The sequence below is a fragment of the Neodiprion pinetum genome, chromosome 5, assembly GCF_021155775.2.
Source record: "Neodiprion pinetum isolate iyNeoPine1 chromosome 5, iyNeoPine1.2, whole genome shotgun sequence".
Classification (NCBI taxonomy): Eukaryota; Metazoa; Arthropoda; class Insecta; order Hymenoptera; family Diprionidae; genus Neodiprion; species Neodiprion pinetum.
In genome coordinates, this window is record NC_060236.1 from 3,757,310 (window position 1) to 3,778,903 (window position 21,594).

At 36.1% G+C, this 21,594-nt stretch overlaps 4 protein-coding genes and 1 long non-coding RNA gene across 24 annotated transcripts in view; 3 read left to right on the plus strand and 2 right to left on the minus strand.

Annotated features, from left to right (window-relative positions):
- Positions 1-80: 80 nt before the first annotated feature.
- On the plus strand, positions 81-1,694 carry LOC124219677 (uncharacterized). Its single transcript, XM_046627618.2, has one exon. The coding sequence runs from the start codon at positions 193-195 to the stop codon at positions 1,465-1,467; it is 1,275 nt and encodes a 424-aa protein (XP_046483574.1). The 5' UTR covers positions 81-192; the 3' UTR covers positions 1,468-1,694.
- l(2)05287 (WD repeat-containing protein l(2)05287) lies at positions 1,695-13,306 on the minus strand. Of its 2 annotated transcripts, XM_046627584.2 has the most exons (16): positions 13,185-13,306; positions 12,915-13,070; positions 12,641-12,842; positions 12,377-12,552; positions 12,016-12,135; positions 11,748-11,926; positions 11,504-11,662; positions 11,231-11,424; positions 10,949-11,133; positions 10,677-10,840; positions 10,398-10,584; positions 10,062-10,240; positions 9,802-9,974; positions 9,522-9,707; positions 2,178-2,308; positions 1,695-2,046 (listed from the first exon to the last, which is right to left on the minus strand). In XM_046627584.2, the coding sequence occupies exons 2-16, from the start codon at positions 13,049-13,051 to the stop codon at positions 1,836-1,838; spliced, it is 2,583 nt and encodes an 860-aa protein (XP_046483540.1). In that variant the 5' UTR covers positions 13,052-13,070; positions 13,185-13,306; the 3' UTR covers positions 1,695-1,835. The 2 variants fall into 2 exon arrangements, with proteins under 2 accessions (XP_046483540.1, XP_046483539.1); XM_046627583.2 differs by having other exon boundaries at positions 12,915-13,285.
- LOC124219689 (uncharacterized) lies at positions 4,184-9,417 on the plus strand. The gene is made up of 2 exons (XR_006883441.2): positions 4,184-6,151; positions 8,573-9,417. It is a non-coding gene; the product is annotated as an uncharacterized lncRNA (long non-coding RNA).
- A 293-nt stretch (positions 13,307-13,599) lies between the features above and the next one.
- LOC124219678 (ribosome biogenesis protein WDR12 homolog) lies at positions 13,600-16,028 on the plus strand. Its single transcript, XM_046627620.2, has 9 exons — positions 13,600-13,794; positions 13,989-14,074; positions 14,161-14,371; positions 14,488-14,628; positions 14,734-14,909; positions 15,050-15,120; positions 15,237-15,483; positions 15,579-15,711; positions 15,810-16,028. Exons 1-9 carry the CDS (start codon positions 13,733-13,735, stop codon positions 15,946-15,948), a joined length of 1,266 nt encoding a protein of 421 aa, XP_046483576.1. The 5' UTR covers positions 13,600-13,732; the 3' UTR covers positions 15,949-16,028.
- Positions 16,029-16,765: 737 nt separating this feature from the next.
- The window catches only part of shep (alan shepard), a 42,853-nt gene continuing 38,024 nt past the window's right edge, over positions 16,766-21,594 (minus strand). For all 19 annotated transcript variants that reach the window (XM_046627597.2, XM_046627599.2, XM_046627600.2 and 16 more), the window contains one exon: positions 16,766-21,112. In XM_046627597.2, the coding sequence (XP_046483553.1) occupies positions 21,082-21,112 (31 nt within the window). In that variant the 3' untranslated portion in view covers positions 16,766-21,081. The remainder of the gene's footprint in view (positions 21,113-21,594) is intronic.

The following is a 21,594-nucleotide window of genomic DNA, read 5'->3' on the forward strand; positions in this document are numbered from 1 at the left end:
ATAAAATAGCAGAAATGTATTCGGGAAACAAACAATTGCCTCATCATTTTTCATTTACTCATACTACTCACACAGTCTGCACATGGCTAGACGCTTTTACCCTAAAGGATAAATTAAACTGGAAAAGAGCTCTCCTGAGCAGTTTGCTGGTAGTGTTGTTGCGACGAACTGAACATCGGAGTACCTGGATCAATGGAGCTGCTGGTAAAGAACGAAGAGAACGTTGCCGTTGACTGGTCAAATGTTTTGATATCCACCGAGCCTGAACTACTGAATTTAGAAAACGTGAAGAACATTGTATATCAAGACGAAGGACCCGAGGCAAAGCTCATTGGCTACAGTATCCAGCCGTATTCAGACGAGAAACTGGGATTTCTAGCGTCGCACAAACAACTGAGAGTCACGATTCTCAAGCCAAACTCGTCAATCGAGGAAACAAAGTTATACTTTGTCAAAGCTGTCCCCAACGAAGTACCAACCCAAGCAGAATACGTCAGTGAGACAAAGATATTTATAAAAGAAGTGTTATTCTTCAACTACATTGTTCCGGAGCTTGAGAAATTTTACCCTGGTGAAAGATGGGGTCCAAAATGTTACCTTGCTCACAACGAAGTGATCGTGTTAGAAGAATTACAATCGCGCGGATTTTCTATGCGTGAAAAACTATTCGACGAAGAATCAATAAACGCGGCATTATCCGCACTGGCAAGAATGCATGCAGCGTCATTGGGAGCAGAGGCTCGTCTTGGTAAACCTTTAATAGAAATTTTCCCCGAGGCTTTCCAAGAAACTGGGATCCAAGAGTATGGAAAGCAACTCATGTGGTTCAAAGCAGGTGTTAAAGTAGCAGTTGCGGTTGCCGAACAGCTGGGATTAGATGCAAGTCAGATACCAGAAGCTTGCCAAGAAGTATTCGAAGCAAACAAGCCGTCACGTTCCCTGCAAAATGTAGTGAGCCACTCAGATCCTTGGTCCAACAACTTTATGTTCAACAAAGACAAGCCGCCACTTTGCTACGTCGTAGACTTTCAGTTGGTCAGATACTCACCACCGGGTTACGACATTGCCATGCTGCTCTACCTGACAGCGTCACAAAAATTGAGAGAGGTACGAGGAGAGGCGATGGTGAGCCATTACTATTCGACGCTTTGTGAAACTCTGGCCATGTACGACCCTCCCATAGAACCGCCATCCTTTTCAGACATCGTAAAAGGTATGGAAGAACAAAAACTGGGTGCCTTGGTCACAGCCATGATCTACCTACCGACCGTATTGTTGGACGGAGCCCTTGGCGCTACAGTTATGAATAACCCAGTGACGTACGCCAAATACGTTTACAACGATAGACGAGACGTTGTACTTTCCAACATGAAACGTGACACAATGTACGATTCAAGAATCAAAGAGGTTGTAACGGAGCTCCACGAATTTTCAAAACGTCTTCACAACCTGCCCATGCCTTGTTGATAGCTATACTAGTAATTTATTAATCAATTGCACACTCACCAGATCCTAAGCTAGTTTGACATTGTGATTTCGCTCATCTCTCTCATCTACCAACATTTATCTGTATAGCTGAACTACGATTTTAAAATAAAATTAGTTGTTTTTAGGGGATCTGAAAAAAAGAACAAAAAATTACTACGTGTAATATCTGTACACTGCATGGAATAAAGAATGAATTGTAATCACTATTTACTTTCAGCTGCGATAATTATTTTATTCTCCTTATAATTATGCTTGACATTGTCTTTCAGCCAATCAATATTACCGAAAGCTGAAAATATTTAATAATTATATAAGAAATAATAAAATAAGCTTATAACGAGGCTCGATTACTTCTCCGAAACATCTCTGCTGAGAAGAATTGCAGACAGTGAATGTGAAAACAATGACCAGTCGAAGTGAATCAGCCGCTCTTCATCTTCATCCGAGGTGTCCATCGGTTTGGGAGTATTCGGCGATGATATTTCCGTCCTTGAAGCAGCAGACCTTTCGTCGCTCTCATTTCCGGAATCATTATCACGATTATCATTCATAGTTTCGCTAAATGTGAGGAAAACGAAAAAAAAAACCAATTAATCACAATTCATAAAGATTTCCAAATTTTGATCCAACCAAAAGAGGAAAAAAAAAAAAAAGGCAACGAAATATTCAAATAGGTGACAATAATTTACCCATTGGCAGAATTATCTTTTGAAATAGATTTTCTCCTCTGCTTCGATGGCGATACGCTGATCATAGAAAAGATGAACGGAGCACAGAGCAATCTCATCGGTGGCAAAGTGTGAGACGGCACGCTGAGTAGCTGTAAAAATAATAATGATCAATTTTACTAAAGCGATGAATATTGAAGGTACCATTTGGTATTTACCATAATGATTGGGAAAACGTAGATAGAATTAGAATGTCTAAGAAGCCAGACGTATGTGTAAGATATGTTATGTCGGAGCTTTGTTTCAAATTTCTCGCTTTACGATTTCCGCGTGACCTGATTTCACAGACTGCGGTAAACTAGTGCAAAACTTTTGTGCTGATTAAACATTAAACTTCTATAAATGGGTAGAGGTATGTGAAATGTATATACATGTATATCTATATGTACAGTATATTCTCGCGTACGGACAATTGAAATTTTCAAAGCACTCTAGGCTGCTTCGTTGCATGGAAAATGTAAATGAAAAGTGCGAAGTGTAAGGTGATAATTTGAAATATTGATTGAAAGGTGGCGATGATATGAAAGAGGAATAAATAAACGAGGTAGAATGAATTTTGCGGAAGCTGACTCACAGGCCTCGAATGAGCGCGGAAACTGATCAGCCAAATGACGACAAGGTGTAATTAACGATTCCGTGGAATTCACTTAATCCGGATAGGCTCGCAGCGTTGTGTGGAAATTGTGAGACGTTGGTTGAGTGAAATAAATGCAGTTTTGGCTGGTTTGACGTAAGGCTCGTGCATGGTGGGCGTTCGAGTATGACGACTGTATTTATTCTGTCATTAACTATCCTCGTTGTTCTAATTACAGTGCACACTGTCGCGTGCACTGCCTCGCCGGAAGATTGGTATATCTGCGACTTTGTCATATATTCCATCAGCTAAAATTCAGTTTTATTTCGGTGCTAAACGCACGGTACATTTCGGACTTGCAATGATGCGAGTCGACAAAACCGCGACAGATCCAATTACGTATGTTTTATAAGAAAAGAATATTTGAACAGTAAAATTGTAATACCAGTGGGTAAAACCAAAGAAATCAAGATACTAACAAATTCAGGCCATTCGCCGAGTCAACCTTTCCACAATATGACTAAATATTGTACAAGTAACATAATCTCTCCACAGCTTATCATTTCTTTTCCCTTTATCAACGCGTCACCCACGTGGAATTGTGTAAGAAATGCGGAAGGCTAAAACTACACGTGAACCTCAGGTGTCGACTTAACGTAGTTAAGAATATTTTTAATTAAATAAAACCAAAACGATGGTGCATTTGTTCTTTCCTCTCTCTTTCCTTTTTTTTTTTCGTAATTACACGTGTCAAAGGAAATGGCAAAAATTCACTGCGCGTAATTGAATATGTTGCAAACTGAAAAATTATCAATAATTGTGGGACATTAACGTTCCAATGGCAAGAGATCATTGCATACATGCTGAAGTAAAGTTCACTGAACTGCGTGTTAATTATGATAAGACTGAAGAATTAGAGGTCTGCAAACAAGTCGAAAATTTTTGCACTTCCCAGTAGAGATATTGGGTGAGCATAAAAGAATGGAAATATTGTATAATATCTTAAGGGACTGTTCAACGAAGGGAATAATATTTATGCCCTCGCCCTGTAGCATTTTCACTGTTTACTGACAATGAGATATATTAGAAAAAGTGGCAACTTATTACGTTGAAATATTGAAAAAAAAAAATACTCGTTCTCTTTCTGATAACACGTTGATTTAAAAACAAAAAACTAGATGATCGAAAACTGTAACGTCTTTCGACTGTACAAATAAAACTTTCAGAAACTTTTCCAACTCCAGGAATACTCGGGCAAAATTTATTCCACTTGAAATCTATTTTTTTAATTTTTTTATTCCGATTTTCAATCTGTTATAATCTATTTAAATGAATAGAACAGTATCGAAGTCTTCCTTCCTTATTATTATACTTATACATGTATGCAAATAAACTGTAGCAATTATTTTTTACGCCGACCAGACTGTTCATAATGTTTTGGTTGCCATCTGTTTCCTCTTGCCTGATATGAATGAGTACGTCAGGGTTATTATACGTAAACAATTATTGACATTCCGGGAATTGTTTACGAGTATGAATATAGATTATATAATAATTGAACGGTAGAACGGGGTTCTTAATAGCTAACGAAGAATACATTATAGAGGGGAAAAGATCAGAAAAATTCCAAGACAACAGAGATTAGGAACGAAACAACAAACCAAAAATGATGATATCTTAATAATCCAGTGATAAATTGACTCCCGTCAGTTAAATCTTGCGTAAAATTCAATCCGAGTCTCGCTTTGAAAAGATAAATATTTAATTGACCTTACACCACGTATATATACCAGACCTGCAATACGTAACGGCATGATTTTTGGTAGGCATTTTGGTGACTAATATCCGTGGAACTATTCTGGCAAAGTATTACGATATGTATGTCTGTGACACCGATAACGCGGGATATAGTTTCACGGTCAGCAATATGTTTTGATTCATTACCGTGTCTGATAGCTCTTTCAAAGATGTAAAATTCCGAGGTAACTGTATTGAAATACAAATACAAGAGAGTACAAGGACTGATGGATCTTATTAATATAATAATAACAACAACAACGCTCGCGAATCTAATTAATTGCAACTTCTACACCAATTATAAATAATGAGTAAGAGAAATTCTCAAACAGTTCAATAACAAAGTTGAGTAGATTACGGTGCAGAATTATATAAATAAATGTGATGTATCCAAAAGTTACATATATACTGATATTTACGCAGTAGGCAAAGGATATTCCTTCTTTACCACAAATCTTCCAAAATATTTTATTGCAGGTTCGTAATAATGACATTGACAAAATTTACCCGCGTTGCTACAATATTTGCAAAATCACAATTCGCCCGTGTAATTCTACCTTATAAACCTACGAGAATGTGCCGAATAAGTTTTTGCATGGAGCCTTGATATAATATTCTGGCAAACAAACTAGAATAAACCAAAACGTCAAGATAAATAAAGAAGGCATTAGGCTTTCGGTAAACTTTCATACATATAATCTGTTGATTTTCCCGGAAATTGAAATTATCTTTATTCTTTGAATAGAACGAAATGATTCACATGAGAAAATATTTCATACAATTATTATCATTCAATTTCATGCCGATCGCGTCGCGTAATACGGGGTGAAGGTTGAAAAGAAAAAAAAAAAATTACGCTTTCGTTGAGAGTTGAATTGCCTGGATATTTTTTTAAGTTTAAGATGAGAACGATCGATCGTAGCGACTAAGATTTTCGAAGAAAGTTAATCAAGCGGAATTCCGAGATAAAAATTCCGGAGAAACGCACATCCGCGGCGATCATGCGGAGTAAAGTTAATGAACAATGTGGGCACATAAGACTGCAGTAGCGTCGACGGGGGGCAGAGGAAAAGGGGGTTCCGGGGGCGTTCCGTGGAGGGTCGCAACTCGTATATCAAATCATGGGGACGCTTCTGAAAGCCAGTCCACCATCGAACGCGATCAGCGTACATATCCCCTGAAGAATCTTGAAGAGGATTTATAACATTACGATCCGTGCAAGAGAACGACACGAAATCAGAATCGTCGAATCGATGAAATTGTGTAAAAAAACAAAAAATCCTACGATTTCGAATTGTCAGATAAATTTCGCGCCTGACTATAATAGTCCGCTTTAAAGATCTACAGTGAAAAGAAAAGTCTCTTCTCCCTCAGTTGATAAAGAAGATAGAGTACTTTTTAATTCGACGAAAGATAATAATAATAATAATTCAAATAGCCGAAATTTGTCGCGGTAATGAAGCTGAATCTCGGGGGATTTCTTATCACATGTCTTTTATTGCTGGTAGTTTTTATGACCAGCAACATCACGACTGAAGCTCTACCCATCGGAAATCCGGAGGCAGTAAGTTTTATAACTACATACATTCACGATGATTTGATACCGGTATTAAAACTCGTCTTTTACGATCCTAAAACGTGTAGTCTGAATTTGCTATCAGAATATTGAAGATTTCTTTTTTTTTTCCCTTCCTTTCTTTTTGTTTGTTGGCTTTTAATTTAGTTCTTATCCTGGTCTTTTCTGGAAAAACTTTGAGAAAGTTAATCGTCGTTCATTGTCAGACAATATTAACTCTCTGAAAACTTCACTGTTCGCAATTAGTTTTGAAATGTACAATTGATACGATAAATTTTTAAGAAAAAAAAAAATAATAATAAATAGGTACATTGAGAGAAGAGAAATTTACTTCTTGTTTCATTCGACGTAATAAAACAAAAAAAAAAAGAAAAATTTGTTTTCGTTGTTTCGTTCAAGTTTACGGTAAGCGAAAACAGACGAGTTTATGTTTCCGAAGATTCTGGAATAATAGGAGTTCATTTCGCGTGAAAATAAATTTCATTTCACAATTATTCAGTATGAACGGGATTCTTGAGAGTAAAAAAACAATAATTGAAACAGAATAGAATGATCGAATGATTGAATAAGTTTTCATAAACCATGAATTTCAGTGATGCAAATATAACCGTGATATTATGCATCTACGTTAAAGTAACGTTGAATACGTTTGGGGTAATGTCTCCCGTCGTAGTATTCGTAGTGGCAGTAGCTATAGTATATCAGTATTATGTATGCAAATTATTGTCAACGATGCAGTTGTAATAATGTTGTGTAGAGTATACGGAGAGGCTTTCTTCCTCTCTTTAATCCTTTGTTACGGAGTAGTTAGATATGCATCATATGGGTTGCACCCATCCCGTACGAATGATACAATCAAACGGCAAAACAGCTTGCATGCATGTACACACACATAACTTTATATCAGAGGCATGTTGAACCGCGTAGGAGCTTGCGAAAGCTGTAGAGACTTTCCAGCTGCATACAATACAGAGCTTTGAACCGCCGGATCGGAACATACGATATACGATGCATTTATACAAGACGTAGCGAGTAAAGTACCAAGGAAAATTCTCCGTTCTAGAAATTTCTACCAGAATGAAACGATAGCGTAACTATTTGTGCCATCACTTTGTCCGCTGCGATGCAATGTTCGATAACCGGTAAGCGCTGGAAATCATTTAATGGCAGAAGTAAAATTTCAAGTGTATAAACGGCGGCCATCTTGATTTCATACCGGCGTTTCAAATCTTCAGTCCATATAATTTGAAAATATTTATTTCAAATTTTTCTCAAATTTTAACCAAGTTATAAATTGATCTATGTTATTAATTGACGGAAAAAATTTGGATCAAACGAATCGCCGGTAATTGATATAGGTGTGTAGACTGTAAGGTGTGAAGTAATGCACATTGTGAGCCTACACAATCTATACTGGTACATGCATACGTCATGATTATGTACGTATTTTGTCATCTCGATCGCACCCACATATATAACTATAGTGATATGCAGTAGCGAACGAGCGCGGGAAGTCTTGTGTGCATTCAAACCGCATCATTAGATATTTGTCTATATATCCGGTGCTTTTTATCACGATCAAACCGCGTGTGTTGAAATTTAGGACACAATCTGTTGCGTTATACGTAACATCGTCATGACATTCGTTACTCTCTAAACGTGTACTCAAGGCATACGCATGAATGTGTAGGTAAATAGATATGTAGATAGATGTAGACGACCGAGAAAATTGATCTTCAAATTGATATCCCCCTTTCGCGTTTCTCTTTGCGCAACCCTCATAATTTCCCTTCTGCTGCCGCAAGTGCCGATCATGTAGAAAAATTTCAATTCCATAACTAGAATGTATGTCACATCTGCTTGTAAATTGTAATGAGGTTGATCGAAAATTTTAAAAACCCGTATGGAATCGGGTTTGCACATTTTTCTTCGTACAGTAGAACGGATTTTTAAAATAAAAAATAAAAAAAAAAAAAAAACTATTCCATACATCCATTCTTGTTCACTTGCTGAATTAGAAATAGAATTACAAAAATACCTTGTATAGATATAATACCAACTTAGAGTGTCTCGAGGCCTAAGCATGATTACATAACAATTATCAAACTACTTAAATTAGATACAAATGTACTCAAATTCTCAAGCGGAATTAGTACAGATATGCAAACTATCTCCATATATCAAAGTCTACATATACGCAATTCTAAACTATAACACTTCAACACATCCCCTTAAGCTATACGCAAATACACTCAATTCTGATGAGGAATTAGTGCAGAGACACGAGGCCGCGATGTAATGTAACATGAGCGAATACGCATACATATGTTATCCCAATTGTTACTTTGTAGCAGGTAGACAGTATAAATTCCAACAGAAAATTAATTTTATGTTAAATTATTGTTACAGGCAATTGAGAACATGAGACAAATACCACAATGGCATTGCTTGCGTTATCGAAAATTCGACCTGGTTCGCAGATGCCGTCATTATCGCGTTGGAAGGAAACATTGATAACATTCAAACTAAATGAGATGCCTCGGAACGTCGCCGATCTGGACCCATCAAATATCTACTCTCCATATCGACTTTCATTGGCAGTTATTGATAATTGATACCCAAGAACAGCATTTATGCATATCTTACATTATTGTTAATGTTATTATTTTTAATACTGATATTATTGTATATTCCTATTCATAACTCACTATTTCGTTTCCCAAATTTTTTTATTTTTTATTTCATCATCAATTGAAAATTCACATTTCACAACTTAGTCAAAGACTGTTTTTAACGCGAACATGACCGATATACATACACATATTCTTTTTTCACCCAGTGATTATACGAATTTCGATATGGTTATTGTTTTATACATCGAATTTTGCGTAAAGAATCCAAGTACCTTTTTTCTTTCGTTAGAAGAGACAAAATGTATGAAAAAAAATAATATTTACTCAAAAAAATAGTTGATAATTTATTCTTCAAGTCTGAAGATTTAAGCATAATGTGTTAATGTTTTTTACCCCGTAATACAAGTTACAAAAATATTTAGTGAGTTACATACCAAAGACAATATAAGTTTCATAGGTAGAAGAAAAAATAAAAGAAAAAAAAGTCGTATGAAAAACAGATAAGCCAAGCAAACCTTGTAATGTATGGACTAAATGTATGTGTTTTGATCTCATTCATGTTGATTTGTAGAAGAATCAAAAAGTGAACGATCTTGAAATCAAATATATTATTTAAAAATCCGTAAGTTGTACGTAAATTATTCGGAGGCAATCAGTTCCTAATTTCCAGAATTCCTAAAAAATTAACATCAATCTGACGGTAAATTGTCTGTGTATTAACTCACCTCTTGCACGATACCCATTCCTGGAACTCCAAGTTCTTGGTAAGTATAGGGAACGACTTGCTCTGCGCTAGTTGTAGTCTGCGCAGCTATGAGAGCTCCAAATGCAGTGGATGGTAAATTTGTGCTCAAACTTAGATTTTCCAAGGACTTGCTGATTTCCGATGCAGTTTCTAGAGTCAGGAGTTCCTGAATATCAAACATATCATCATATTTAAAAGGTGGCTGAGAATCATTCAATTCTAAATTTCACGTGAATGACGTTGAAAAATTTTTGTCTTACCTGATTGGAGTCTAAAAAGAACAGCTGCGACTTTTGTTGCCAGAGGTTAGTCGATGCATGTCTTGGTGCAGTCAAATGAGGCACGAAACTTGCCCCTAATACGATGCTGTCCTTGTCGGTGAGAGTTTTTTTCGTGTAGACCGGCTTTGAGGAACTCGGAGTAAATATGTATACTGTGAGTGTAAAAGCGAAGAATGATTACAGAGAGAATTTAGATTAAAGGATTAATTGTTAGGTATAAATCCTTGATTTTTTCTCACAAGTTCCGTCGGTCGTAAATGCTGCCATGTATACCGAAATGGGGTCTGCAGTTAAGGTCGAAAGCTTCAGATGAACGGTCCATGTGATGGAAAGAGTCAATAAGTTCCAAACAGCTATGTGGTTAGAGGATCCTACGACAACTAGATGGCCCATTTCGTTGCGTCCAAATTCTATGCGCCTGCAAGGTATGTCCAATTCAAATATTTTCGACAAATCTACTTTCGCAAGTCACCTCTACAAACCGATTACAGCACTGTTAACGTACGAGTTTCTCAAAAATTAAAAAATTAATTTATTTACGTGTGTACTAATTTTATCCAAGACTAAAAACTCACTTTATAATATGTTTATAGGAGCTGTGGGTGAGGCTGCATTTAAGCTCGTTTGTTTCAGGGTTCCAGGTGGTCAGAGTCGGCCCAAAGCCCACAGCCAGCAAAGAACCATCCATAGAAAATGTTGCATCGATAGCTGGCAAGTTACGGTACAATCCAACGCTGTAGCATTGCCAATGTTTCATTTTTTCTGTAAATACAAAGAATAAAATTGCAAACTGAAGTGTTGAAAACGATTGATTCAAAATCATACTCAGCAACCTCAGGAAGAATAATACTCACTATATATTGACGTAGGCTCCACTAGCCGCCATATTTTGTATTTTTTATCAGCACCCGTTGTAACTACAGCTAACTCGTCACTGCTGAGCAAAGCCATAGGCTGAAATTGGAGTGCATTCACAGCACCGTTGTGAGGATATTCTATCGATGTGTTCAAAACGAACCTTGAAAAAAAGAAAAGGTTGAATTAACTTCAGAGAAATGGTATGAGAATTATATTGTAATCCCTATCATTGGGATTAGTATAATAATTCTTAAAAACGGTTTCGTACATTTGCGTGTCGGTGTCAAAGTTCCAGAACTTGAGCCTAACTTCCATTTCGGAAAGCCCGTCATCTCGTTGCTCCACACTTCCCATCCACAAGCCATCCTGACTCAAAGCTACTTTTGTCACCTCTGTATTAGCTATGACGGTATTTCGCTCTTGCGTTAATAAGTTTTGAGCTGTTATATTTATCTGCAACAAATTGATGATAATTAACGACGTTTTTTTCAATCAACGAGTTATTTCTTTCAAAATGTTAATAGAGGTAATTATATTATTGAAAAGTTACATTGTACAAAAGGCTTTTCGTATGCGTATTGTAGAATTGGACATGACCGGTACGACTGTTAAGTACTAGACAATTGGTTCGTGGATCAACGATCAGACCAGCAGGGAATAGATTTTTCCTTGCACCAACAACACCCCAAGTAAAATTCTGTATAACAGAAATTATCTGCTTTTGAGGGTTGGTCACAATGATGCCTGGAACAATATTTTAATGTTAAATCACTGTATGATTACAAACTGTAGAATTTATCAATGCAAAAAAAGTTATTATTACCATTGTCCAATGTTGATATGGCTATGTATTGATTCTCAGATGCTAGAGAGAGGTGTTTTATAGGAGCCGGAAGTCGTGGTAGGTAAGATTTTTGCTGAACATTGTCCAATACCCATTTAACCATCACGCATTCGCCTCCACCGCTGTACAAATGGCTTCCTTAAAGATAGTGAAACACATTAAGATAGTATAGTTGTTGAAAATCAATTCACCGTCAATAGTAATAACAGAAACAAATGCTTACCTGTACTACTAAAGACAATTTCGGTGACGGGAAGTGTGTGCCAGTGATAAGTGGCCTTGATTACCATACGTTGTTGAATGTTTAACCAGACTAAAATTCGGCCACTCGAGTCCCCGGTGGCTAGACATTCTCTGTCAGGGTGCCCAGCAACAGCTGTACACCGTCTGCCCGTTTTATGTCTATGGAGAAAGTAAATGACAGAAGAGTAAAATGTGGTGAAAAAATTTAGTACCATCAGCAACTGCAAAATAATAGGCACGATACTTACAAAATCCCTTCAAAATCCTCTGCAGGATTCAATATGTGCAAATTAACATCTTCCGCAACAGCAACTAAGTGTTCACCAGCTCTCCCAACAACATCAACATAATATTCATCAGAAATGGAGCTGAAAATGTAAAAATTCTGGATATTCAGAGAGGTATGCTGAAGAAATGTATATTTCAAATTAAATTATTACATTAGCAATAAGAGATTTTAGTGCAACGGATATGTATGATACTCTGTTTTCCTTGTGGTTGAAATGAAAGAATATAAATTTTCTTTGCTCTCCCAAGCATGGTTGATTTCCAATGTACATGATATAGTGCAGAGAAAAAAAGTGATAAGTTTCAAGTAAAATAGCGTACCCTAATTTAGTTCGTAGAGCGATTTTGCCGTTCTCTACACCAAACAATTTCACATGAATTTTCCTTTCGATAAGATAGGTGACCAGCGCTTGGGTAACGTTACTTCCATCACTTGTCCGATATCTGACAATATGAAATGTCCTAATTTTTGCATCACGATCATCAACTTGAAGATTCTGCGAATTGTTTCAGAAAATTGTTAATCCATGATGAGCCGGTATTAAGAGAACAAAAACTGATTGAGAATTTTTCTGGAACACATACTGTTTTTTTTATTATCAGACCCTTGTAGCAGTTCCAATATATCAGTTCACCGACGTCTGAGCAAGCTAAAACTACATCTCTGTTGTCAGGGTGCGAAGATATTCCTGCGATCTTGTGTTCAATTCCTTCAAATTCTCTGACCAGATCTCCGGTCCTAGTGCTGTAGGCTCTAATTGAATGCTTCCAAACGACAAATAATAACCTAAAGAATTAAATTTGAGGTTAGATAATCATCCATCAAATTATCAGAGGCATAGGTTTATGTTTGACTTACTCTCCATCATGGGAAAATAACGGACGGTGATCGATTATGCTTCCGCCGCCGATCCTTTTCACGGTCAAGTCATTTTCCTCCTGCGGTTTTTTCTTCGGAGTACCCGATTTCGGCCCAGTCGATCGCTTCATTCGCATGTTTGACACTGTCGTTACACTGATTGTGAGTATAAGGTTAGATTAAAGCAAGTTTCTCACACTGAATAACGGTAATCTCTTAATTTCTCCCGTAGTATTCGGTTCCTTCATTAATCCTACAATTGTTACATACATTCTTATTTAAAATTCACCACGTGCCGAACTACGTTAACCGGAATGCTAGGTTGGATTAGGCCGGAATTACACCACGGCGACATCGATGTTTGACAGAAATCCGAGTCCGTTATTGGTTGATACGCCAACGCATCGCTGCAATTTCTTGTCGCTGAAATAAAATTTCGGCTTTAAGTTGAGATAGGTTAGGTTCTTAGAGCATATACGTACTACTGGACGTAGCCGCCCATGCCGTCACATCGTGAAAATTGCAGTCGAAGTGATAAGAGAGCGAAGTATATACCCGGGCATACTGGTTATAGCCTGTCTCTCTCACTCCGCATCTGATTGGCTGAAAGGAAGCGTATCTGCCAATCAAATGTAGAGCGAGAGAGACAAGCTGTGACGAGGGTATCCTCACTCCTCCTACGCATTTTCTGTACATGATAGTTGTATGTTACAAGGTTAAGTTAGATCGAAATTGTTGGTTGACAATAGGAACGGAGCGGCTTTAACTTAATAATCATTTCATCAGTTATTTCACAGTTTCAATAGCATACCGTCGCGATGGCAAGTGTCGATGACGACGTTCCGCAAATCCAAATACGCTTCACCACGAAACAAGAACAGTGAGTATATAAAAATATGAGTATGAACACACGTTTTGCTCAGTCAGGTTTTTGATGTGAAAGCTAAACACGTGGAACAAACGGCTGTCGGCTGTACTGCAGACTCTTGTAAACTGGATATAGAAATTTGATACTTTTAAAACAACGCCAATATAAATTTCACTGTTTTGTATCTACACAAATTCGATTTTCAGGTACGCTGTTCCAGACTATCCATTGTCTGTGCCATCAACAGTTTTCACTGATCAACTGAATACTATACTCAATGAACTTTTAAGAGGTGAGATTTCCTGAACTTTGGAAAAGCTCGTATCTGTTGTAGAAATATTGTACTGCAAATCTGATTCATTAACAAATGTTATACAGAATCTGCAGACTCCACTGCAACTGTAGAGTTTGATTTTCTTGTCTGCAATGAGTTCCTGCGCACCTCGTTAGCCGAGCATATCAATGAGCGTGGAGTAACGACTGAGGAAGTCGTTTCAGTCGAGTATGTGGAGCGGCATCCTCCTCCGGAACCCCAAGACTGTCTCATACACGATGACTGGGTGTCAGCAGTTGCTGTAAGAGAGAACTGGCAAGTGTTTTCAATTTTTACATCAACGTTTTCAAAATTACAGACTTTTTGGCTAGGGAAATTTACTCACACATAACAAAGCAGTAGTAATTTGCTACTTTTTCCACCAATTACAGGATACTGACGGGATGTTACGACAATACCGTGCACATCTGGAATACGAAAGGAAAACATCACCTCACAATTCCAGGACACACATCGCCCATTAAAGCAGTGGCTTGGATAACATTAGACAATGAGAGGGCGACGTTTGTTAGGTACTATAAGCGAAGTACACAACGTTCATGTTATCGCTACAAATCTACTTGCAATAAATTAATGAGATATAATACAATAACACATTAATCTCTTGCTCCTTGCAGTGCATCGCAAGACCAAACTGCCATTTTATGGGATTGGAACATCAGAAGTAACTCAATAGAATGCGTTCAAATTTGTCGTGGACATGAACGCGGGCTGGAAGACATTGCAGTCAATCATAATGCCACACTGATCGCCACGGGATCATGGGATACAATGCTGAAGATTTGGTCCACCTGTAAGTTCGAAGAGGTGCATTCTGAACGAGAGTTATTTGATGAATTAACTTAGGGCTTTGAACTGAACAATATTTGCAACTGATCTTGTACATCTTTTTAATACGATTAATAATCACATAAATCAAACTCTTTCTTACAGCTGTCGACGATCGAAACAATGACGGTGAGTCTGCCTCAAAGAAGCTGAAAACAGATCATGGTAAAGTTAGAGTGAGTATCTGTATGGCAAATTTGATTATGTTCACTATTTGATTGAGAATAAAAAATACAGTAAAACTTACCAGGCCAGTTTTTTTTTATCAACAATATAATTCGGGCAATTTCAGACGCCAGAAATAACGATGAAAGGCCACAAAGAGGCAATTAGTGGTGTAGTCTGGTCAGATAAATCTGAAATAGTAACGTCGTCATGGGATCACACGCTAAAAATTTGGGATACAGAACTTGGTGGAATCAAGCATGAAATTCCAGGGAATAAGAGCTTCTTTGATGTTGCATATTCGCCGTTAGCTAACGCTCTCCTCACCGCCTCAGCCGACAGGCATATCAGATTATACGACCCAAGATCGTCAGGTGAGGATGAAATCTATGCCACGTAGTAAAATCACTCGGATATTCATGATCGTTGATGTTTGCTAACGTTGGCATTATATTTTTTTTTTTTTCAGAGGGATCAGTGGTCAAGGGAACTTTCACTTCACACACGCAATGGGTGCAGTCTGTCTTCTGGTCAACGACTGATCAATACCTTTTTCTGTCTGGAGCATACGATAACCAGGTGAAGCTTTGGGATACTCGAAGGTTTGTGCATAAAGTCTCTACACATTCTTAGACATGATTAATAAACGTGAACTTCATTTTATGTGGTGTCGATATTACCTTTCCCATTCTTCTTACAGTCCCAAAGCACCGTTATTTGATCTTTCTGGACACGATGACAAAGTTCTCTGCTGCAACTGGTCCAATCCAAAATTCATGGTATCTGGCGGGGCCGACAACACTGTTAGGATATTCAAGTCGAAACACGCGATTGGTTGATAATGTCTAAAAATCAACATTTGTAAATTATTCAAAAAATATAAATTTTAAATAAAAACTTAAGTTGTTGGAATATGAAACTTAATTCTCGTACTTTACGTATAAAATTATTCTACTCCGCAAAGACACTGTTGCAAAAGGGTAAATAACAAGAAAAAAATTGATTTTTGTCTTTACAAAAGCGAGACAGAGACTTTTGCATAAGAGAACAATACTCTCAACTGGATAGGAAGAAGAGGAAATCGAACATTAATGAATGAAAATTCAACAAAATCCCCAAAACAGATCTTTTATTGATCAAAAATAAGGGATAATAATAATTAGGAATTTGATTTTTTCATTTGAAAAATACCAAACCATATTTTGTAAGTAACTCTAAGACTGATCGGCGCATGCTCTTTAATAAGAACATTCCACAGAGCATGCACCTGCAGTGTGCAGTTTACAGTAACAGTGTGTCTGCAGTCCGTGTTCGTGTAATAGGCAGATGATGGTTTGTTGGGAGTAAAGGCGCGCTCGTAATCTCCAATTAGGTGATAACGCACCAAACACCCACACACGCCGCACACTCTCCAATTACTTCAGCGCTCTCGTTCTCTCTCTTTCATTCTTTCTCCCTATCTGTTTTTGAAAGACCCTACCTAATCCCTCACATTATCTCACACAAAGACTAGCTTTTTAAACGATCCAAAATAAACTAAGGGCACTTTTAGTGGCGTATGCCCTGTCCTTATACAAGTTTCATGAAAAATCTAATTCTGACCGTTGTTAAACTTTGTTTTATTACAGCACCTATCGACTTCTAAGAGTCCCTACCTTAGCTAGCTATGACACACTTGCCTTAGTCTAGATTTTTTTTTTGTTAATTTTTTTTTGTTTTTTTTTTCACTACGTGCTATGCCTCGCCATCTTAAAATAATTAACTCTAAATCGATTCTCGTACATCTAAGTTTCTTTATTTATTTATTTATTTATTTTTTTGTTTAGTTTTGTTTCGCTAATCTAGGACATTGTTTTTTGTTTCTTTTTTTGTTTTTTTTTTGTTTTTTTTTTTTTGTTTTTTTTGTTTTGGGTTTTTCATTGGTCACAAACCACACAACACAAAAAATAAGCGAAAATCAGGGTATTGTGTCAACAATACACGTTCTGGTGTTGTTTTGTTGCATTTTTTGTGTTTTTTTAGGTTTTTTATTTTTTTTTTTATTTTTTGCTAAATCTCTTTTGTTTTTTGTTCAACGCAATTGAAGACACTAGTAGTTATGTAACGAAGAATGAATGAATGAAATACAGAAAGAAAAAAGAAAACAAGAGCAAACCAATATGAGAAGAAAGAAACCTTTACTTATAACAATATAAAAACAATGACTTAAAAACTTTCTCTCTCTTTCTCTCTCTCTATCTCTCTCGCTCTTTCCCTCGCTCTGAAAACTAAGAAAAAAAAAAAAAAACTGAACAAAGTCGAATTATGATGATGATGCTTGAAAACTGCAACATCGAGATAATCTGGACTTGCTTTTTAAGCTGATATCACTTAAATGTTACGTCACTTAAAAACACCCTAGTTTTTCTACTTAAAGCCTAGGCTAAACGACTACAATATCTAATCTACACATCTGCTGTTTCAAGTTTTTCTTTCTTTTTTTTTCTCTCTCTCTCTCTCTCTCTCTAGAAAGCTTACAGAAAGCAGCATTGCTTGGAATCAAGTTCCAAAATGTTGGAAACATATCCGGCCGGCCCAGGCACCTGACCCGTGGTGCGCAGCAAGCAAGTCCTTACTATTATATTACATTAGATATAATATATGTTGTATAATAATAATAAGATTTATTATTAATATGAATAGCCAGTCAGTCTTGACGGGTGCGAGATGCATGGGCTGAACGGTGCCACCCCCTCATGCTAAAAGGGGAGGAAGGAAGGGGGGGGGGGGGGAGGCATTTATATCCTAATTCCTAACTATCGTCTACCTACCTAACTATTTATCTATAAACTTACTTAAATCATTAATCAATTACACACTAGGTCCCTTATCAATTAAGATACTATCCTATTCATAGTCAACACTAGCTACACAAGTCCTCTTATGCTCAATTACTCTTAACTAATTATCTTGTTATCATTTAAATTTACTTTTTTTTTTTTTGTTTAATCCTACTGTTACTTCCAACTCCCCTTTCTTAATCCTCCTATATCCTATACAATAATTATACTCTGGTTCTTCCTCCGCGTCGTTCTCTTTTTTTCGTGTCTACCCGGAACTTGCGCATTCTCAGTCAGAAGCTGTTTCGATAATTATTTTATCCCGTTTTAATTTCTATCTCTCTTTCTCTCTTTTAATGCGCCGTTTTTTTCGTGTTTGGTCGTCACAATAATATTAGTTATTTAGTACAAGTCTATTAGTAAAATTCTCGAAATTCACTATTTAATCACATGTGATTTTTTTTTTTGTTGTCAGTCGTCAGTGATGACAAATATAACGTTTAATTGTGCAACAATAATTATGTTCACAAAATTGGATTTTCGCTTGCATATGGACTCGAATTGCGAGTAATGATCGGTTTCTTAAAAAATAGTTCATACCATGTTCTTTTTTTTCCATTAATTATTATTATTATTAGTTTTTATTCTTCATCTTATCATTTTTTGTCATCAAATTGTGATGTACCAAAATAAACTAAATATATTATTTACTTCAAGTTTCAACAGTGTAAAAATCTTTTCATACTTTAGATGACGTTCAATAATAGTAATTGTTAATTATAATAATACAGCGTATTTCATGTAATATTATAATAATAGCTACGATCACCTCTATGCTACCTAACTACCTGCCCCGCCATTTGTTGAGCTCAGAACTCACATATTTGGTAGAAAGCTTTCTGTTTTTTCATTTCTCGATACTTTATTTATTTACTCCTTTTCATCTAAAAACCAGACGCACCACACACATGAGACGTTGATGGCTGTATATCATTGTACAGAGGTTCAAAGGGGAATTTGGGTGCAAGTAACCCTCCGACGATTCTTCTCTGCCTGTCCCATGGTATATTTTTATCATCTTCTTCTTTTCTTCTCCTTTTATCTTCATCGTCACACATAACAACGTGTTTTCTTCTCAATCTCAATAATATATTAAATTAATTTACTCTTTAGCTAGTGTATCCCGTCATCAACAAGTCTATTAGGATCTCTCGGCAGATCGTTGGGTTCATTATAAAGATTTAAAGAGAGAGACCCACCAAAAATTTGATTTTTTTTCCATTTTCTTTAACTTTTTCTTTAATCTTTTTCTTTTTCCTAGACTTTGCAGATCGTCACGCACAATCTGGCAATCCCGTTTAGTGGCAACTATACACATACAAAAATCTATCAAGTTCATAAACAAACAAACAAACGTAGTAGTAGTAGTAGTAGTAGTTGCAGTAGTAGTAGTAGTAGTAATAGTAGTAGCAGTAGTAGCAGTAGTAGCGGTAGTAGCAGTAGTAGTAGTAGTAGTAGTAGTAGTAGTAATGGTTAACCGGCTACAAACACAGAAACAATTATACTTTCTTAACTAGAAGATCAAAAATTTGGCTCAAGTTTCGCATATACCGACGTAAAAATATATTATAATATTTTTCAGCATATATCCCTGTCTAAAGTGGATTAGTCTGAAAAGGCACAATTCTAAAAAAAATATCTGTATTTACTGTACAATTAAAACTGATATTGATTCGTTAACCGTACGCATAAATATAATGTTTTCTAAAAAGTACTAGGTTCTTAATCATTTTTTTTTTTTTTTTCATTAGTTACTTTTTCACTTTTTCTGATTTTTTTCTCATCTCGTACAATAATTATATATATCCTGAACATTTTCGACTTCGTTTTCCACTTCTATCATAAAATATATCATCCGTGAATTTAAAAAAAAAAAAAAAAATAAATAAATAAAAGGGAAAGGAAAAACAACGAATAGAAATAAACGGAAAAAACGTAACTTCAGGGAAAAAAAAAAAACGCAAAGTGTAGTCATAGAAAATATCATTAGATTAAAAATCTCCACGTGGCAATTTATATAGTGTATACATACATACATATTAATGTCGTTACCGTTATGTATGTATAATTATATCTCTGCCCAACTTGGAATGTCTGAACAAAAAAACAATTGTGATGAAAGTGCGAGCGAGTGGGGCAGTTCGTTAATGAAGGGCGAAGGGATTTGGAACCATCGATCACCCATATGTAATATATGTATATACATGTATCAAAGTCAATTGATATAATATATATAGTCAATCTACTTCGTAAACCCCTTCGCCACAGTGGCCAAGTCACCGGCCAGCCAGCTGGCACCAGTCCGGTTAGGGGGATTGAGTAGTACTGTTTTGTATCATACAATCATACTGAATTGGAATTTTTTTTCTTTTTTTTTTTTTATCAACTCTAGTATTGGAAGTGTGGGTTTTGTTTCTTTCTTTACATATTATAATTCTTGGGAAGAATCCTTCTTTGTATATGTGAGCAGCGTTAATTCTTCATTTCGTCGTCTTCAATTTTTATTTTTTTTTTCACTTTTTTTTCACGTTTTAATATATAGTTTAGGTTTTCTTTAAAATATTTATTCATATTTCTCAAGCGTTCAGTTTCTTCAAACTTATCGTCTCCGTAGTAAATGTAAAGTAATACACCTAAAGTTAAACCTTGGAAGCCTATCAGCTCAACGCTAAAAAGAAAAAAAAAAAAAACTGCCCATCGCCCTGTATCAGTTTTTCTTTTTTTTTTCTTTCTTTTTTTCCTTTGTCATTGTCAGCTACACACAAATTGGCATTGGCGGTTTTTACAGAGGCTGAGACGAGCTAGTGCCGATCGTATTGGTCGGTACCCAAACCTCTTACCTCCCGTATTATGTCAACATTCATACTCTACTACTGTCGTTGCAAAATATTAACTACTTTTTTTTTCACCTATTTATTCTGGTGGATAAAATGTATAAAAGATGGCTGGCAAGTCAACTTATCATGAGGAAGAATCTTATTTCTGACTTTTTTTTTTACGTAACGTATATTAACCTCTCTCTTTTTCTCTTTCTCTGTCTATTTCTTAGATTTTTTTTTTTTAATATCCCTCATATAAACAGGTATACCTCTTCTAACTTATGTAACCCTCGGTATAGTCGTATCTGAAACAGAATAGAAAGCAAATTATTTATTCAACTGTATAAAAACGACCAAAAATAAATACTTCTTCAGATTTATTATCATCACTGAATGCGAATGTTCCTCGAGTCTTGAACGCTCTTTGAACAAACGCAGTCGAAATTCTTAAATGATTGTAAAATAAGACATTAATAATAATCAAATGAAATGAGAGTTTGTTTTATATATTTTACAAATATTCCACCATGTCTCAATTTGTTTATATACCAAGCAAGATGATTCCATCTGTCATTAATTACTTTGCTCTGAACAAATGAGTTCGTATGTTTAATCTTTAATTTATCATTTCACGGAGGTTATTTACAATAAATTTTGGTCATTGGTGATAATAAACTATCTATCGAAAGCATTGTTCATGCAGAGCTCGATAAAAACGTACATTCCGAGGAGCGAAGAAAAAAAAGCTGATATAGCGCAATGTCCTTTCTCAAATTCGGTGTTCTGA

Bases quoted from the DNA above. Each gene is read 5' to 3' on its own strand.
- LOC124219677 (XM_046627618.2), top strand. From the start codon at position 193: ATGGAGCTGCTGGTAAAGAACGAAGAGAACGTTGCCGTTGACTGGTCA.
- LOC124219678 (XM_046627620.2), top strand. From the start codon at position 13,733: ATGGCAAGTGTCGATGACGACGTTCCGCAAATCCAAATACGCTTCACC. The intron at 13,795-13,988 runs GTGAGTATATAA...TTCGATTTTCAG, and splicing joins TTCACCACGAAACAAGAACA to GTACGCTGTTCCAGACTATC. The intron at 14,372-14,487 runs GCAAGTGTTTTC...CACCAATTACAG, and splicing joins GTTGCTGTAAGAGAGAACTG to GATACTGACGGGATGTTACG.